This window comes from Balaenoptera borealis (genome assembly GCF_965194805.1).
Source record: "Balaenoptera borealis genome assembly, chromosome: 5".
NCBI classification, from domain to species: domain Eukaryota; kingdom Metazoa; phylum Chordata; class Mammalia; order Artiodactyla; family Balaenopteridae; genus Balaenoptera; species Balaenoptera borealis.
Window position 1 is genome coordinate 135405652 of NC_138862.1, and position 14651 is coordinate 135420302.

Sequence of the window (14651 nt, forward strand, 5' to 3'; positions counted from 1 at the left end):
TGTAGAGACATGGATGGATCTGGAGACTGTCATACAGAGTGAAGTCAGAAAGAGAAAAACAAATATCGTATATTAACACATATATGTGGAACCTAGAAAAATGGTACAGATGAACCGGTTTGCAGGGCAGAAATAGAGACACAGATGTAGAGAATGAACATATGGACACCAAGGGGGGAAAGTGGTGGTGGGTGGTGGTGGTGGTGGGATGAACTGGGAGATTGGGACTGACATGTATACATTAATATGTATAAAATGGATAACTAATAAGAACCTGCTGTATAAAAAAAAATAAAATTCAAAAAAAAATCTGAAAGTTTATTCTCTTCAAAAATCTTCAGAAATGATCTACTAATAATGATAAAGTCAGCTGGAAGATTTTCATCCACTTATGTGCAAATATTTATTGAGTATCCACCATGTGAAATGCAGGGTAATATGTGCTGTGAGATACATATGAAGATGAACAAATGCAAGTTTGCCCTCGAGGAACTTGTCTGGGGAGGATCATGATATTGAAAGGTAGAGAGTGATTATTATTCTTCACAGGGATTCAGAGGACAAAGAGACTGTTTCCAGAGAGAGAGGATTTTAGGGGCTTTGGGATGACAGCGAGGGTGGCAGGAGGAAGGGGGCAGCACAGTTGACCATGGCAGGCTTTCAACGAGCTATTATAAAGATGGGACTGTCTGTAGTCTCCAACTCAATCCTAATAGTCTTATGATGACTGCACTTTGGGAATTTCATAGGTAATCTGCCCTATGTATCAAACCAAACTTTTCAAAGTCCTTGTTAAAGTCTGAACACAGGAAGAGAAAATAAAATTATTTAAAAATTAAGCACCCCCTCATCTACATCTACTCTCCCCAATCTGGCTAACTCTCAAAATGCATTAAACTCAAAATATAGCATCTCCCAACCGTTGTTCCCAGTAACAGAAATAGAAGAGGAAGTGTTGATTTCGAGATGTGTTTTGAATCAAGACATTTTGCTGCGAAGAAATTTTTAAAATATGCAAGCCAATAATGAACAAGACAATGAGAAAAATGTACTATGCCTTATTTCTTAGCCCTATACTAAAAAGGATTAATGAAGTGGTAGATAGCATCTTCAGAGCTGACTTATCATCACAGATTTTCCCAGAAGACAGCACCAGTTTCCATTTATTTTTAATCTCTCCCTTTCTTAGTGCCCAGCAGGGTACCTGATAAATTTAATTCAAACCCCTGAAGTTTTACTAAGTGCTTAGATTTACTAAGTTTTTTGTTTTTTGTTTTTTGAATAAAGTGAATGGTGCCAAACTTTGGGATGAGCTCAAAGATCCGGTGGATCTATGTCAGCAGGCCTCTAGGAGACCAGGAGCTCTTGGAGTTGACTTAACCAGCTCAGGGGTGACATCATCCGAGGGGTCTAAGGCACCACGGAACACCGACTGCAGTCTAGGCCCCAGGAAGACCATCCTCCATCCTCCGGGTCAGGCTGACGAGTGGTGGGCACGTGGAGGTGAAAGGTGTGAATGGAGGTCAGAGGGAGGAAAGGAAACATCGCCCGTCCAAGGAGCCAGTGTTCACGGACTCAGCAGCAGATGGAGCAACAGAATGGGTCAGGCAGTGAGCAGCCCTGCACTGAATTGTCCAACAACACAGGACCTACCCCGTGAAGAAAATGAATTGGAAACTGGCAGGACCTGGAAAGAACAGCAGTGTGAAGGATCTGGGAGCTGGCAGTCAGCATTTTATAGTCAGGTCCAAACACGACACTTAAAATTATAGTCATAATAAGTGTCTGCACAGAAGGAAGAAGTCTCTTTTCCCATGGGGATGAGAGTTTCTTTTTTTTCCTTTGTGAAGTGTTTATTCAAATATTTTGCCCATTTACTTTTTTTTTTTAATTTATTGAAGTATAGTTGATTTACAGTGTTGTGTTAGATACAGCAAAGTGATTGAGTTATACATACATATATATATCTATTTTTTCCAGATTCTTTTCCCTTATAGGTTATTACAAAATATTGAGTATAGTTCCTTGTGCTATACAGTAGGTCCTTGTTGGTTATCTATTTTATATATAGTAGTGTGTGTACGGTCTTGTCAGAATGCAAGAATTATTTCAGCAAGCTGCATAATATGGTAAGAATACTCACCTTTCCAACAAGCTATAAAGAGGAGAGAGAGAGAAAGAGTCTGTTAACATTTTTGCAATGCTGACTAAAAATAATCCAAAAAATAAAATTTCAAAAAAGTTTAATATTCTGTTTAACTCTAATTGCAAATGGGGCTAGTTTCTAATTACAGGAAGCCAAGGTTAAAGGATGGAGGAGGGTGGACACAGAAGTTTATTATTTTGTGGATCTTCCTGACCTTTCCTCCTTGTGAGCTGTGGCCAGCAGACATTAGCAGAATTCTGCTTGAAATTTGAATCACTGATAACTTGTTTTAGAAACAGAACAGATGAGCCTCTGATTAAAAGGTAAGATAGCTAATATTCAATTTGTTTTGTCTCTATTTTACAGCCTTCTGAGAGCCATTCAACAAGGCAGGACTAAAATACGGGGTCTTATTTTCTTCACTGATGAACACCTTGGGAACCTCTATTTTTCTGCAGAGCTGTGGGGATTTCCAAGTGAACTTTGTCTCTGCTAAAAAAAATACAGCTCCTGTGTTTGAGTGATCTTGTATCCAGACTGGGGGAACCCCCTGCTTTCTCCCAAGCATCTGGTTTCTCCAAGTGATTTACCTGGTAAGCGTGAGATGTAACAGGGGGAAATATTGGCAAATCTTGAAGAAAGCACAGGCCTGACAATTTCCATGTTCATTTTACTCAATTCCTAGGAAGCAAATGAATCACTCCGAGACTATAAAAGATTTTACTAGCCCTGGCAACAAACTGGTCATCCATCCTGCTGGCCCACAGCCCACAAACCCTCTCACATCAACCCTAGGAACATTTTTGTTTGTCTTCATCCTGCAGTTGCTGAGATGCTGACTGCCAACAGAGAGCACACAGAACCCACGGCCTCCTCTGCATCTCAAGGCCTGAAATAGATCTCTCTTCCTGACTGAGAAGTCCCATTTGTTAACTTCCAGCCCAGCTGTGAGGCCAGAAGAACAAACTCTAGAATTAGGTGCATTTGTCTGAGTTTCAGTCTGGGGAAACTACTTGACCTCTTTTAGGGTGTTTCTTTTTTTTAATTTAGTTTTTCCTGAAAATTCTCTTTCTTATGTCTCTCCTAAGACTCCAATTACTTGGGCCCTCCTGTTTTATCCCCAACCTCCCTTTCTCTCTCCATTCTCCCCAGCTTCCTAGATCTCTTACTTTATTCTGGGGGAAGTTCCCACCCACCAGCCCAGGGCCCTCATGCCAGTGCAGCTGGAACTGCTGTAGGGCTGAAGAACAAACATGGTGGAGCAGGAGTCCAACCTTGCAGGGCATCTGAATTAGCTCCAAAGGCCTGTCACCCAAACCCCTATCTCAGTTCTGCATTCTAGAGTTCCATGCTCTCTGATCAGCACCCTGTCTGGTTATAGACTCCGCCCACTTCCCGACAACCCACTAATTTCCTGGCTAACTCCTTTCATGCAGTGTTGGAAAATGCCCTCACATCCCAAATCCTCCAAGATAGATATTCACCTCCCTGCCCCTTCCACCCCTTGGGTCTTCCTTGATTTAGATCACACACTCCTCTCCCTACAATAGCTCCCCCCTTGTCCTCTCCCTGTGCCCCAGGCTGGTTCTCACCTCCTCCCTGTGCTGGAGAGCCTTTCAGCTCTCAAGTGACATCTTTGACATGGGTTCCCCCACTCAACCTTGGAGTTTTCTCCATTGACTGCTTCTTGCCTCTTTCCAAGTTGCCCACACTTGGTGGGACTTCCTCATCTCTGCAGTGCCATTTTTTCTGGTGTTGGGCCCACTCTTTTTGGTAATGCATCTCCCTGGGTTCATTCTTTAGAATTCCATTTCTGTCTCTCTAGTTTCACATCCTTTGGAAGCTCATTCATCCCTGCGGCTCTAAGGACGTTAGTAATTTCAGCTTCCATTCTGCCTGTAGATCATTTCACTTTAGGGTCTACACAGCATTCCTCTGCCTCTAAAATGTTTAAACTCATCACTTTTTCCTACCAAAAGATTTTCTTCGCAATTCTTCCTCTGCCTCCTCATCCACAGTGGTACCAAACCTCTCCCGCTGTGGCCTTAGAGTTTTTATTTATTTATTTATTTTAAATTTTATTTTATTTATTTATTTTTTTATACAGCAGGTTCTTATTAGTTATCTATTTTATACATATTAGTGTATATATGTCAATCCCAATCTCCCAATTCATCCCACAACCACCCCCTCCCCCCTGCTTTCCCCCCTTGGTGTCCATATGTTTGTTCTCTACATCTCTGTATCTATTTCTGCCTTGCAAACTGGTTCTTCTGTACCATTTTACCAGATTCCACATATATGCATTAATATACGATATTTGTTTTTCTCTTTCTGACTTACTTCACTCCGTATGACAGTCTCTAGGTACAACCACGTCTCTACAAATGACCCAATTTCATTCCTGTTTATGGCTGAGTAATATTGTGCTGAGTATATATGTACTACATCTTCTTTATCCATTCATCTGTCAGTGGACATTTAGGTTGCTTCCATGACCTGGTTATTGTAAATAGTGCTGAAGTGAACATTGGGGTGCATGCATCTTTTTGAACTATGGTTTTCTCAGGGTGTATGTCCAGTTGTGGGATTGCTGGGTCATATGGTAATTCTATTTTTAGTATTTTAAGGAACATCCATACTGTTCTCCATAGTGGCTGTATCCATTTACATTCCCACCAACAGTGCAAGAGGGTCCCATTTTTTCCACACCCTCTCCAGCATTTATTGTTTGTAGAGTTTTCCATGATGCCCATTCTAACTGGTGTGAGGTGATACCTCATTGTGGTTTTGATTTGCATTTCCCTAATGATTAGTGATGTTGAGCAGCTCTTCATGTGCCTCTTGCCCATCTGTATGTCTTCTTTGGAGAAATGTCTATTTAGGTCTTCTGCCCGTTTTTTTTGTTTTTTTTTAAATTAATTAATTAATTTATTTTTGGCTGTGTTGGATCTTCGTTTCTGTGCGAGGGCTTTCTCTAGTTGCGGTGAGCAGGGGCCACTCTTCATCGTGGTGCACGGGCCTCTCACTATCGCGGCCTCTCTTGTTGTGCAGCACAGGCTCCAGACGTGCAGGCTCAGTAGTTGTGGCTCACGGGCCTAGTTGCTCCGTGGCATGTGGGATCCTCCCAGACCAGGGCTCAAACCCGTGTCCCCTGCATTGGCAGGCGGATTCTCAACCACTGCACCACCAGGGAAACCCCCTGTCCATGTTTTGATTGGGTTGTTTGTTTTTTTAATATTGAGCTGCATGAACTGTTTATATAATTTGGAGATTAATCTTTTGTCCGTTGATTCATTTGCAAATATTTTCTCCCATTCTGAGGGTTTTCTTTTCATCTTGTTTATGGTTTCCTTTGCTGTGAAAAAGCTTTGAAGTTTCATTAGGTCCCATTTGTTTATTTTTGTTTTTATTTCCATTACTCTAGGAGGTGGATCAAAAAAGATCTTGCTGTGATTTATGTCAGAGTGTTCTTCCTATACTTCCTCTATGAGTTTTATAGTGTCTGGCCTTACATTTAGGTCTTTAATCCATTATGAGTTTATTTTTGTGTATGCTGTTAGGAAGACTTCTAATTTCATTCTTTTACATGTAGCTGTTCAGTTTTCCCAGCACCACTTATTGAAGAGACTGTTTTTTCTCCATTGTTTATCCTTGCCTCCTTTGTCACAGGTTACTTGACCATAGGTGCGTGGGTGTATCTCTGGGCTTTCTATCTTGTTCCATTGATCTATATTTCTGTTTTTGTGCCAGTACCATACTGTCTTGATTACTGTAGCTTTGTAGTATAGTCTGAAGTCTGGGAGAATGATTCCTCCAGCTCCATTTTCTTCCCTCAAGATTGCATTGGCTATTTGGGGTCTTTTGTGTCTCCATACAAATTTTAAGATTTTTTTGTTCTAGTTCTGTAAAAAAAATGCCACTGGTAATTTGAGAGGGATTGCATTGAATCTGTAGATGGCTTTGGGTAGTATAGTCATTTTCACAATATTGATTCTTCCAATCCAAGAACATGGTATATCTCTCCATCTGTTTGTGTTATCTTTGATTTCTTTCATCAGTGTCTTATAGTTTTCTGAGTACAGGTCTTTTACCTCCTTCGGTACGTTTATTCCTAGGTATTTTATTCTTTTTGTTGCAATGGTGAATGGGATTGTTTCCTTAATTTCTCTTTCTGATCTTTCATTGTTAGTGTATAGGAATGTAAGAGATTTCTGTGCATTAATTTTGTATCCTGCAACTTTACCAAAATCATTGATTAGCTCTAGTAGTTTTCTGGTGGCATCTTTAAGATTATCTATGTATAGCATCATGTAATCTGCAAACAGTGACAGTTTTACTTCTTCTTTTCCAATATGTATTCCTTTTATTTCTTTTTCTTCTCTGATGGCCGTGGCTAGGACTTCCAAAACTATGTTGAATAATAGTGGTGAGAGTGGACATCCTTGTCTTGTTCCTGATCTTAGAGGAAATGCTTTCCATGTTTCACCATTGAGAATGATGTTTGCTGTGGGTTTGTTGTATATGGCCTTTATTATGTTGAGGTAGGTTCCTTCTGTGCCTACTTTCTGGAGAGTTTTTATCATAAATGGGTGTTGAATTTTGTCAAAAGCTTTTTCTGCATCTACTGAGATTATCATATGGTTCTTATTCTTCAATTTGTTAATATGGTATATCACATTGATTGATTTGCATATATTGAAGAATCCTTGCATCCCTGGGATAAATGCCACTTGATCGTGGTGTATGATCCTTTTAATGTGTTGATGGATTCTGTTTCCTAGTATTTTGTTGAGGACTTTTGCATCTATATTCATCAGTGATATTGGTCTGTAATTTCCTTTTTCTGTAGTATCTTTGTCTGGTTTTGGTATCAGGCTGATGGTGGCCTAATAGAATGAGTTTGGGAGTGTTCCTTCCTCTGCAATTATTTGGAAGAGTTCAAGAGGGATGGGTGTTAGCTCTTCTCTAAACGTTTGATAGAATTCACCCAGGAAGCCATCTGGTCCTGGACTTTTGTTTGTTGGAAGATTTTTAATCACAGTTTCAATTTCATTACTTGTGATTTGTCTGTTCATATTTTCTATTTCTTCCTGGCTCAGTCTTGGAAGGTTATACCTTTCTACGAATTTGTCCATTTCTTCCTGGTTGTCCATTTTATTGGCATAGAGTTGCTTGTAGTAGTCTCTTAGGGTGCTTTGTATTTCTGTGGTGTCTGTTGTAACTTCTTCTTTTTCATTTCTAATTTTATTGATTTGAGTCCTCTACCTCTTCTTCTTGATGAGTCTGGCTAATGGTTTATCAATTTTGTTTATCTTCTCAAAGAACCACCTTTTAGTTTTATTGATGTTTGCTATTGTTTTCTTTGTTTCTATTTCATTTATTTCTGCTCTGATCTTTATGATTTCTTTCCTTCTGCTAACTTTGGGTTTTGTTTGTTCTTCTTTCTCTAGTTCCCTTAGGTGTAAGGTTAGATTATTTATTTGTGATTTTTCTTGTTTCTTGAGGTAGGCTTGTATTGCTATAAACTTCCCTCTTAGAACTGCTTTTGCTGCATCCCATAGGTTTTGGATCCTTGTGTTTTTGTTGTAATTTGTCTCTAGGTATTTTTTGATTTCCTCTTTGATTTCTTCAGTGATCTCTTGGTTATTTAGTAACGCATTGTTTAGCCTCTGTGTGTTTGTGTTTTTTACATTCTTTCCCCTGTAATTGATTTCTAATCTCATAGCTTTGTGGTTGGAAAAGATGCTTGATATGATTTCAATTTTCTTAAATTTACTGAGGCTTGATTTGTGACCCAAGATGTGATCTATCCTGGAGAATGTTCCGTGTGCATTTGAGAAGAAAGTGTGATCTGCTGTTTTTGGATGGAATGTCCTATAAATATCAATTAAATCTACCTGGTCTATTGTGTCATTTAAAGCTTGTGTTTCCTTATTAATTTTCTCTCTGGATGATATGTCCATTGGTATAAGTGAGGTGTTAAAGTCCCCCACTATTATTATGTTACTGTCGATTTCCTCTTTTATAGCTGTTAGCATTTGCCTTATGTATTGAGGTGCTCCTATGTTGGGTGCATATATATTTATAATTGTTATATCTTCTTCTTGCATTGATCCCTTGATCATTATGTAGTGTCCTTCCTTGTCTCTTGTAACATTCTTTATTTTAAAGTCTACTTTATCTGATATGAGTATTGTTACTCCAGCTTTCTTTTGATTTCGATTTGCATGGAATATCTTTTTCCATCCCCTCACTTTCAGTCTGTATGTGTCCCTCGGACTGAAGTGGGTCTCTTGTAGACAGCATATATATATATATATATATATATATATATCTTGTTTTTTTATCCATTCATTGAACCTGTGTCTTTTGGTTGGAGCATTTAATCCATTCACATTTGAGGTAATTATTAATATGTATGTTCCTATTACCATTTTCTTAATTGTTTTGGGTTTGTTTTTGTAGGTCCTTTACTTCTCTTGTGTTTCCCACTTAGAGAACTTCCTTGAGCATTTGTTGTAGAGCTGGTTTGGTGGTACTGAATTCTCTTAGCTTTTGCTTGTCTGTAAAGCTTTTGATTTCTCCATTGTATCTGAATGAGATCCTTGCCGGGTAGAGTAATCTTGGTTGTAGGTTCTTCCCTTTCATCACTTTAAGTGTATCATGCCACTCCCTTCTGGTTTGTAGAGTTTCTGCTGAGCAATCAGCTGTTAACTTTATGGGGGTTCCCTTGTTTGTTAGTTGTTGTTTTTCCCTTATTGCTTTAAAATATTTTTCTTTGTCTTTAATTTTTGTAAATATGATTACTATGTGTCTTGGTGTGTTTCTCCTTGGGTTTATCCTGCCTGGGACTCTCTGTGCTTCCTGGACTTGGGCAGCTATTGCCTTTCCCATGTTAGGGAAGTTTTCAACTATAATCTCTTCAAATATTTTCTCAGACCCTTTCTCTCTCTCTTCTTCTGGGAGTCCTATAATGCAAATTTTGGTGCGTTTAATATTTTCCCAGAGGTCTCTTAGGTTGTCTTCATTTCTTTTCATTCTTTTTTCTTATTCTGTTCCATGGCATTGAATTCCACCATTCTATCCTCTTCCAGGTCACTTATCCGTTCTTCTGCCTCAGTTATTCTGCTATTGATTCCTTCTAGTGTATTTTTCATTTCAGTTATTGTATTGTGCATCTGTGTTTGTTTGTTCTTTAATTCTTCTAGGTCTTTGTTAAACATTTCTTGCATCTTCTCGATCTTTGCCTCCATTCTTTTTCCAAGATCCTGGATCATCTTCACTATCAATATTCTGAATTCTTTTTCTGGAAAGTTGCCTATCTCCACTTCATTTAATTGTTTTTCTGGGGTCTTATCTTGTTCCTTCATCTGGTACATATCCCTCTGCCTTTTCATTTTGTCTATCTTTCTGTGAATGTGGTTTTTGTTCCACAGGCTGCAAGATTGTAGTTCTTCTTGCTTCTATTGCCTTCCCTCTGGTAGATGAGGCTATCTAAGAGGCTTCTGCAAGCTTCATGATGGGAGGGACTGGTGGTGGGTAGAGCTGGGTGATGCTCAGGTGGGCAGAGCTCAGTAAAACTTTAATCCACTTGTCTGATGATGGGTGGGTGTGAGTGCCCTCCCTGTTGGTTGTTTGGCCTGAGGTGAGCCAGCACTGGAGGCTACAGGCTCTTTAGTGGAGCTAATGGTGGACTCTGGGAGTGCTCATGCCAAGGAGTACTTCCCAGAACTTCTGCTGCCAGTGTCCTTGTCCCTGCGGTGAGCAACAGCCACCCCCCACCTCTGCAGGAGACCCTCCAACACTAGCAGGTAGCTCTGGTTCAGTCTCCTATGGGGTCACTGCTCCTTCTCCCTGGGTCCTGATGCACCCACTACTTTGTGTTTGCCCTCCAAGAGTGGAATCTCTGTTTCCCCCAGTCCTGTTGAAGTCCTACAGTCAAGTCCTGCTAGCCTTCAAAGTCTGATTCTCTGGGAATTCCTCCTCCTGTTGCCGGACCCCCAGGCTGGGAAGCCTGACATGGTTCTCAGAACCTTCACTCCAATGTGTGGACTTCTGTGGTATAATTGTTCTCCAGTTTGTAAGTCACCCACCCACCAGTTATGAGATTTGATTTTGTGATTGCACCCTCTCCTACCATCTCATTGTGGTTTCTCCTTTGTCTTTGGATGTGGGATAACTTTTTTAGTGAGTTCCACTGTCTTCCTGTCAATGGTTGTTCAGCAGTTACTTGTGATTCCAGTGCTCTTGCAAGAGGGAGTCCTTACAGTTGTTTTAAACTTGTTTTTGTTGTTGGTCTTTCCTGGCTACACACTTGCAATGACTACATTTTTATCCAGTCTCCTACAATGTCTTTCCGATTTTCCCATTTTCCATTCTTCTGATTGTGATTGTATAGGCATGATTATAAATTGAAATGGAAACATGAAGAAAGACAAATCACCTAGAATTCTACCACCCTAACACAATACATGGTTACATTTTCCCAATTCCTCTTCTAGTATTTGTTTCTATGTACATATATTTACCTATATGTAAAAATGAAGTTAATTTAATTTTCTGCTTTTTAATGATAATATTTTTCATATTTGTGTGAGTCTTCATAAAAATCATATCTGCTTAATATTTTATCAGAGGATGATGGACTATAACCCAATTATTCTATAAGTATAAACAGTCTACATATATAGTGATTTTTCTCTAATGAATAATATTTCAACAACCTCTGTATCTATAATTTTTTTCCTTTATTTCCTTAGCATAAATTTCCAGAAATGAGATCACTGGGTCTTTTTCTACCTCATATTCTCCTTGATCATAATGACAGACAACCTCTCTCTTTGTTGACCCTGCTTTATTCCTTTGCTGAAACTACTCCCTTTTTCAAAAAATTTATTTTATTGAAGCATAGTTGATTTACAATGTTGTGTTAATTTCTGCTGTACAGAAAAGTGATTCAGTTATTCATATATATACATATACACATTCTTTTCCATTATGGTTTATCTCAGGGTAGTGAATATGCTTCCCTGTGCTACACAGTAGGACCTTGTTGTTTACCCTTTCTATATGTAATAGTTTGCACCTGCTAATCCCAAACTCCCAATCCATCCCTCCCCACCCCTCACCCCCTTGGCAACCACAAGTCTGTTCTCTATGTCTCTGAGTCTGTGAAACTACTCTCTTGCTGCTTCCCATCACTTCCTATAACCAGATTCAATGACTTCCATTCAAGCAGCCTTCTTTAATTAAGTAGCCAAGCAACCCCATGTCCCCATGTTCTTCCCTTTAACACCATGCCCTCCAGGCCTTTGTACATAATTGTTATACTAGTGTGAACTGAGTCACACACCTTTTGAGTTGATCACTGATTGTTTCCCACAGGCATGTTTTCTCTCCCTCTAGGAAGCACACCTCTGAGCTAAGGCATGTGCCTTTTCCTTCCTCCTTTGTTGTGAGCTGTTCCCACAGCAGGCACTCACAGCAAGCCTGCTGCTGAGGACATATGGCTTCTCCACCAGTGAGTTCAGCCTACTGATTCCACATCCCCACACTGCCTTCATCCTAAGTGCCCTCACTAATCAATGATGCTCTACGACACACAGATACTCACGACTATGGTCCTGCATGAATTGGATTAGATCACATTGCTGTACATGAAAAAGGAGAGAGAAAATAAGAAACATAAACACAGCGAATTCCAAGTGGCCATATTCATTTCCCAGTGAACAGGTTGCATTTTTGTGTGTGTGAATAAGACAATACGTACAGAATATACCCGCTGCCCTGCCATGCCTTTAGGGCCCTAGGAAAACAAAAACAGAGCAAGTTATTGGTATGTGAATTGGAGTCTTCAGTGCTCTCCCCCCACACACTGAGAGTATAAACCTTTCTGTTTCAGTGTTTGATCAATTAAGCTAATGTCTATCTAGATTGAACTGAATGATTTTTCTAGGACGACAAGAAGGAAAGAAACAGAAGTACTTTTTAAAGATACTTGTACTGCAGATAGAACATTTAGAAGGCATTTCTCATAAGAATACTTAAAATTATAAACAGCAGGCTTCCCAAAGAGTAGCATGAAGGAGAGACATTTACTGAAGTATATTTAAAACACTGGCAGCAGCACACAACCCCAACATATGTGAAAAAAAAAAAGACAATTACATAGCCGAATGGACATTACACAGAAGAAGAGCATACACACTAAGCTCATAAATGCTGAAAGGTGATGGTGGAAAGGAGTACAGATAATTGGGTGTGATGAGTCAGGGAAGGCTCTAAACACAGTCAGCTGCCTTTCTTGATAGTGTCAGCTTTTCTCTTTTTCCTTTTAATTCCTTTTTATCAGGATCAGCCTTCTTCTTGGCAGTTGGTTCCTAATGTGTTTGCACATATGAATTCCTTTGGGCAGCTGTTGAAAGCTAGGATGTTTGGTGGCTTCAGAAAATGCTGTCACATGCTCATGATTGCTGTACAATTTCACTGACCCCTCAGAAGCTCATCCATGAATGTTAGTGTAAGAACCTCTGTTCTAAACGACAACTGGGCATCTGTCCATCCATCCATCTATCCATCTATCCATCCAACCATTCATCCATCCAATGAACAGTTAAGTGTCTGCTGAATGCTGAGGTGGCCCACTGTGTGCTGCTGGTAGTAGCCGGAACTGTCATGGCATCCATGATTCTACCCACTGGGGACATATTTTCTTCCTGACCCAAATCAAGAAATACACATCTCACTAAAAGATTCAGAGACTTATTCTTCCCTTTACAAGTGACAGCAGAAAACAGAAAAGAATGCAGAGCCATTTAAACAGAGAGAGGAAGAGTTTCCAGCTAATGAATAGAGTAGGCAGCCCACACCCTACAGAAAATCAGAACTGTGGAGAGTAGGTTCCAAAAGACTGAGTTTAACAGTAACTTCGAGCAACTTCTTAAGGAGAGACTGAGAACCACAGGCATGAGACAGAGAAACCACGGTATACCAGACCAGCATGGCCAAACACAAGAGCAGGAAGATATGGGACCTCCAGGGAGAGCTCCAGAATCTGGAAAGGAGGCAAATCCAGACCAGTCCAGATTGACTCAGAGACCAGATTCTCACCCACATGACTGAGAATAGCCACCAGTTCCTTAATTCAAAAGAAAGAAAAGATTGTACCAGAGTATCCTTTACAGTGAGTTGATTACCATTCTACTACGGATTCAGTTTTCCACAAAACATCCAGGTTTTTGTTTTCTTTATAAAGTTGCAAGTTAAAGAACCCCTACAGGTAGTCAGAAAACAAACACAATACACAAAACAAGAGAAGCAGTTGCTCCTGTCCTTACACACAAGGTAAGGTGCTTCCTGCACCTCACACACAAAACACAGATGGTGGCAACATTTAGTTCTTATTTGACTGTTCTCTTTAGGGGAGAGAGACATGTTAATGTCATCACAATAACACATAAGGCACTAAAATAAAGATATGGATATCTTCTCAGTGGGAGATGTGCCTGGCTCTGCCCAGGAACGCTTCTAGAGGTGCCATTTCTTTTGTAATTGAATCACAGTGGAAAGTTGCAATTTTATTTCCAAATCTCCCCAGCGTCTAAATCGAGAGGTCAGGAAGGCAAAAATAGTGGTTTGGGAAATTCTATCAACTTGTCAGGACACCTTAATGAAGCTTATGCATTCCCGTCCCTATTTTTAAACCTTCAGTAAAAATTAACAGTCACAGCTCATATTTGCATTGAACTTTATAGTTTATGAAGAGCATTCACATTTGATTATCTGATCCTCACAGCTACCTTTTGAGGTGTTTCCAACAGGACATGTCACTCCCATTTTAGAAGGAAATTGAGAGACCCAGAGACTAGTCCAAGGGCACCCAGGTAGCAAGAAGCAGAGTCTGGACTTGAACCAGTGCTTCTGACTTTAAATTCTGTGCTCATTCCAGTGGGCACCCTAGGAAGCAGCACATGCCCCTTAGTTCTCATGAGTGTACTTACTCTCCGTCCAGGAGGGCCTTGGGGTCCTTGAGAGCCTTCTTCACCTTTCAAGCCTACAGTGAGCTGCAGATAGAAATATTCATGAGTTTCCACATCCTCTATCCATGGAGACTACCTCAGCCTTAATGTGACTTTATAATTTAAAAAAAAATTTTTAGCAAAAGCAACTATTAATTCAAGTTAAGCAAATTCCTTAGGTGTAATATAAATAGCCATTCTTTTTTTCCCACAGAACTCACAGAAAAATTAATTTTTCCAATAGTTCATTGTTAGTGTATAGAAACACAACTGATTTTTATATGTTGATTTTGTATCCTGCAACTTTACTGAATTTGTTTATTACTTCTAACAGTTTTTTGATGAAGTCTTTAAGATTTTCTATCTATAAGATCATATCATCTGCAAACAGACACTTTTTCCTTTCCAGTTTGGATGACTTTTATTTCTTTTTCTTGCCTAATTGCTCTAGCTAGGACTTCCAGTATTATGTTGAAAAGGAGTAG

The 14651-nt window shown here is 39.7% G+C and overlaps 1 protein-coding gene across 1 annotated transcript in view; it reads right to left on the bottom strand.

Moving 5' to 3' along the window:
* The window catches only part of COL6A5 (collagen type VI alpha 5 chain), a 118020-nt gene that overhangs the window by 46488 nt on the left and 56881 nt on the right, over positions 1-14651 (bottom strand). Inside the window, exons 28-30 of the mRNA XM_082392852.1 lie at positions 14149-14211; positions 11919-11954; positions 11763-11799 (exon numbers count right to left, since the gene is read on the bottom strand). Coding sequence (XP_082248978.1) covers positions 11763-11799; positions 11919-11954; positions 14149-14211 — 136 coding nt within the window. The remainder of the gene's footprint in view (positions 1-11762; positions 11800-11918; positions 11955-14148; positions 14212-14651) is intronic.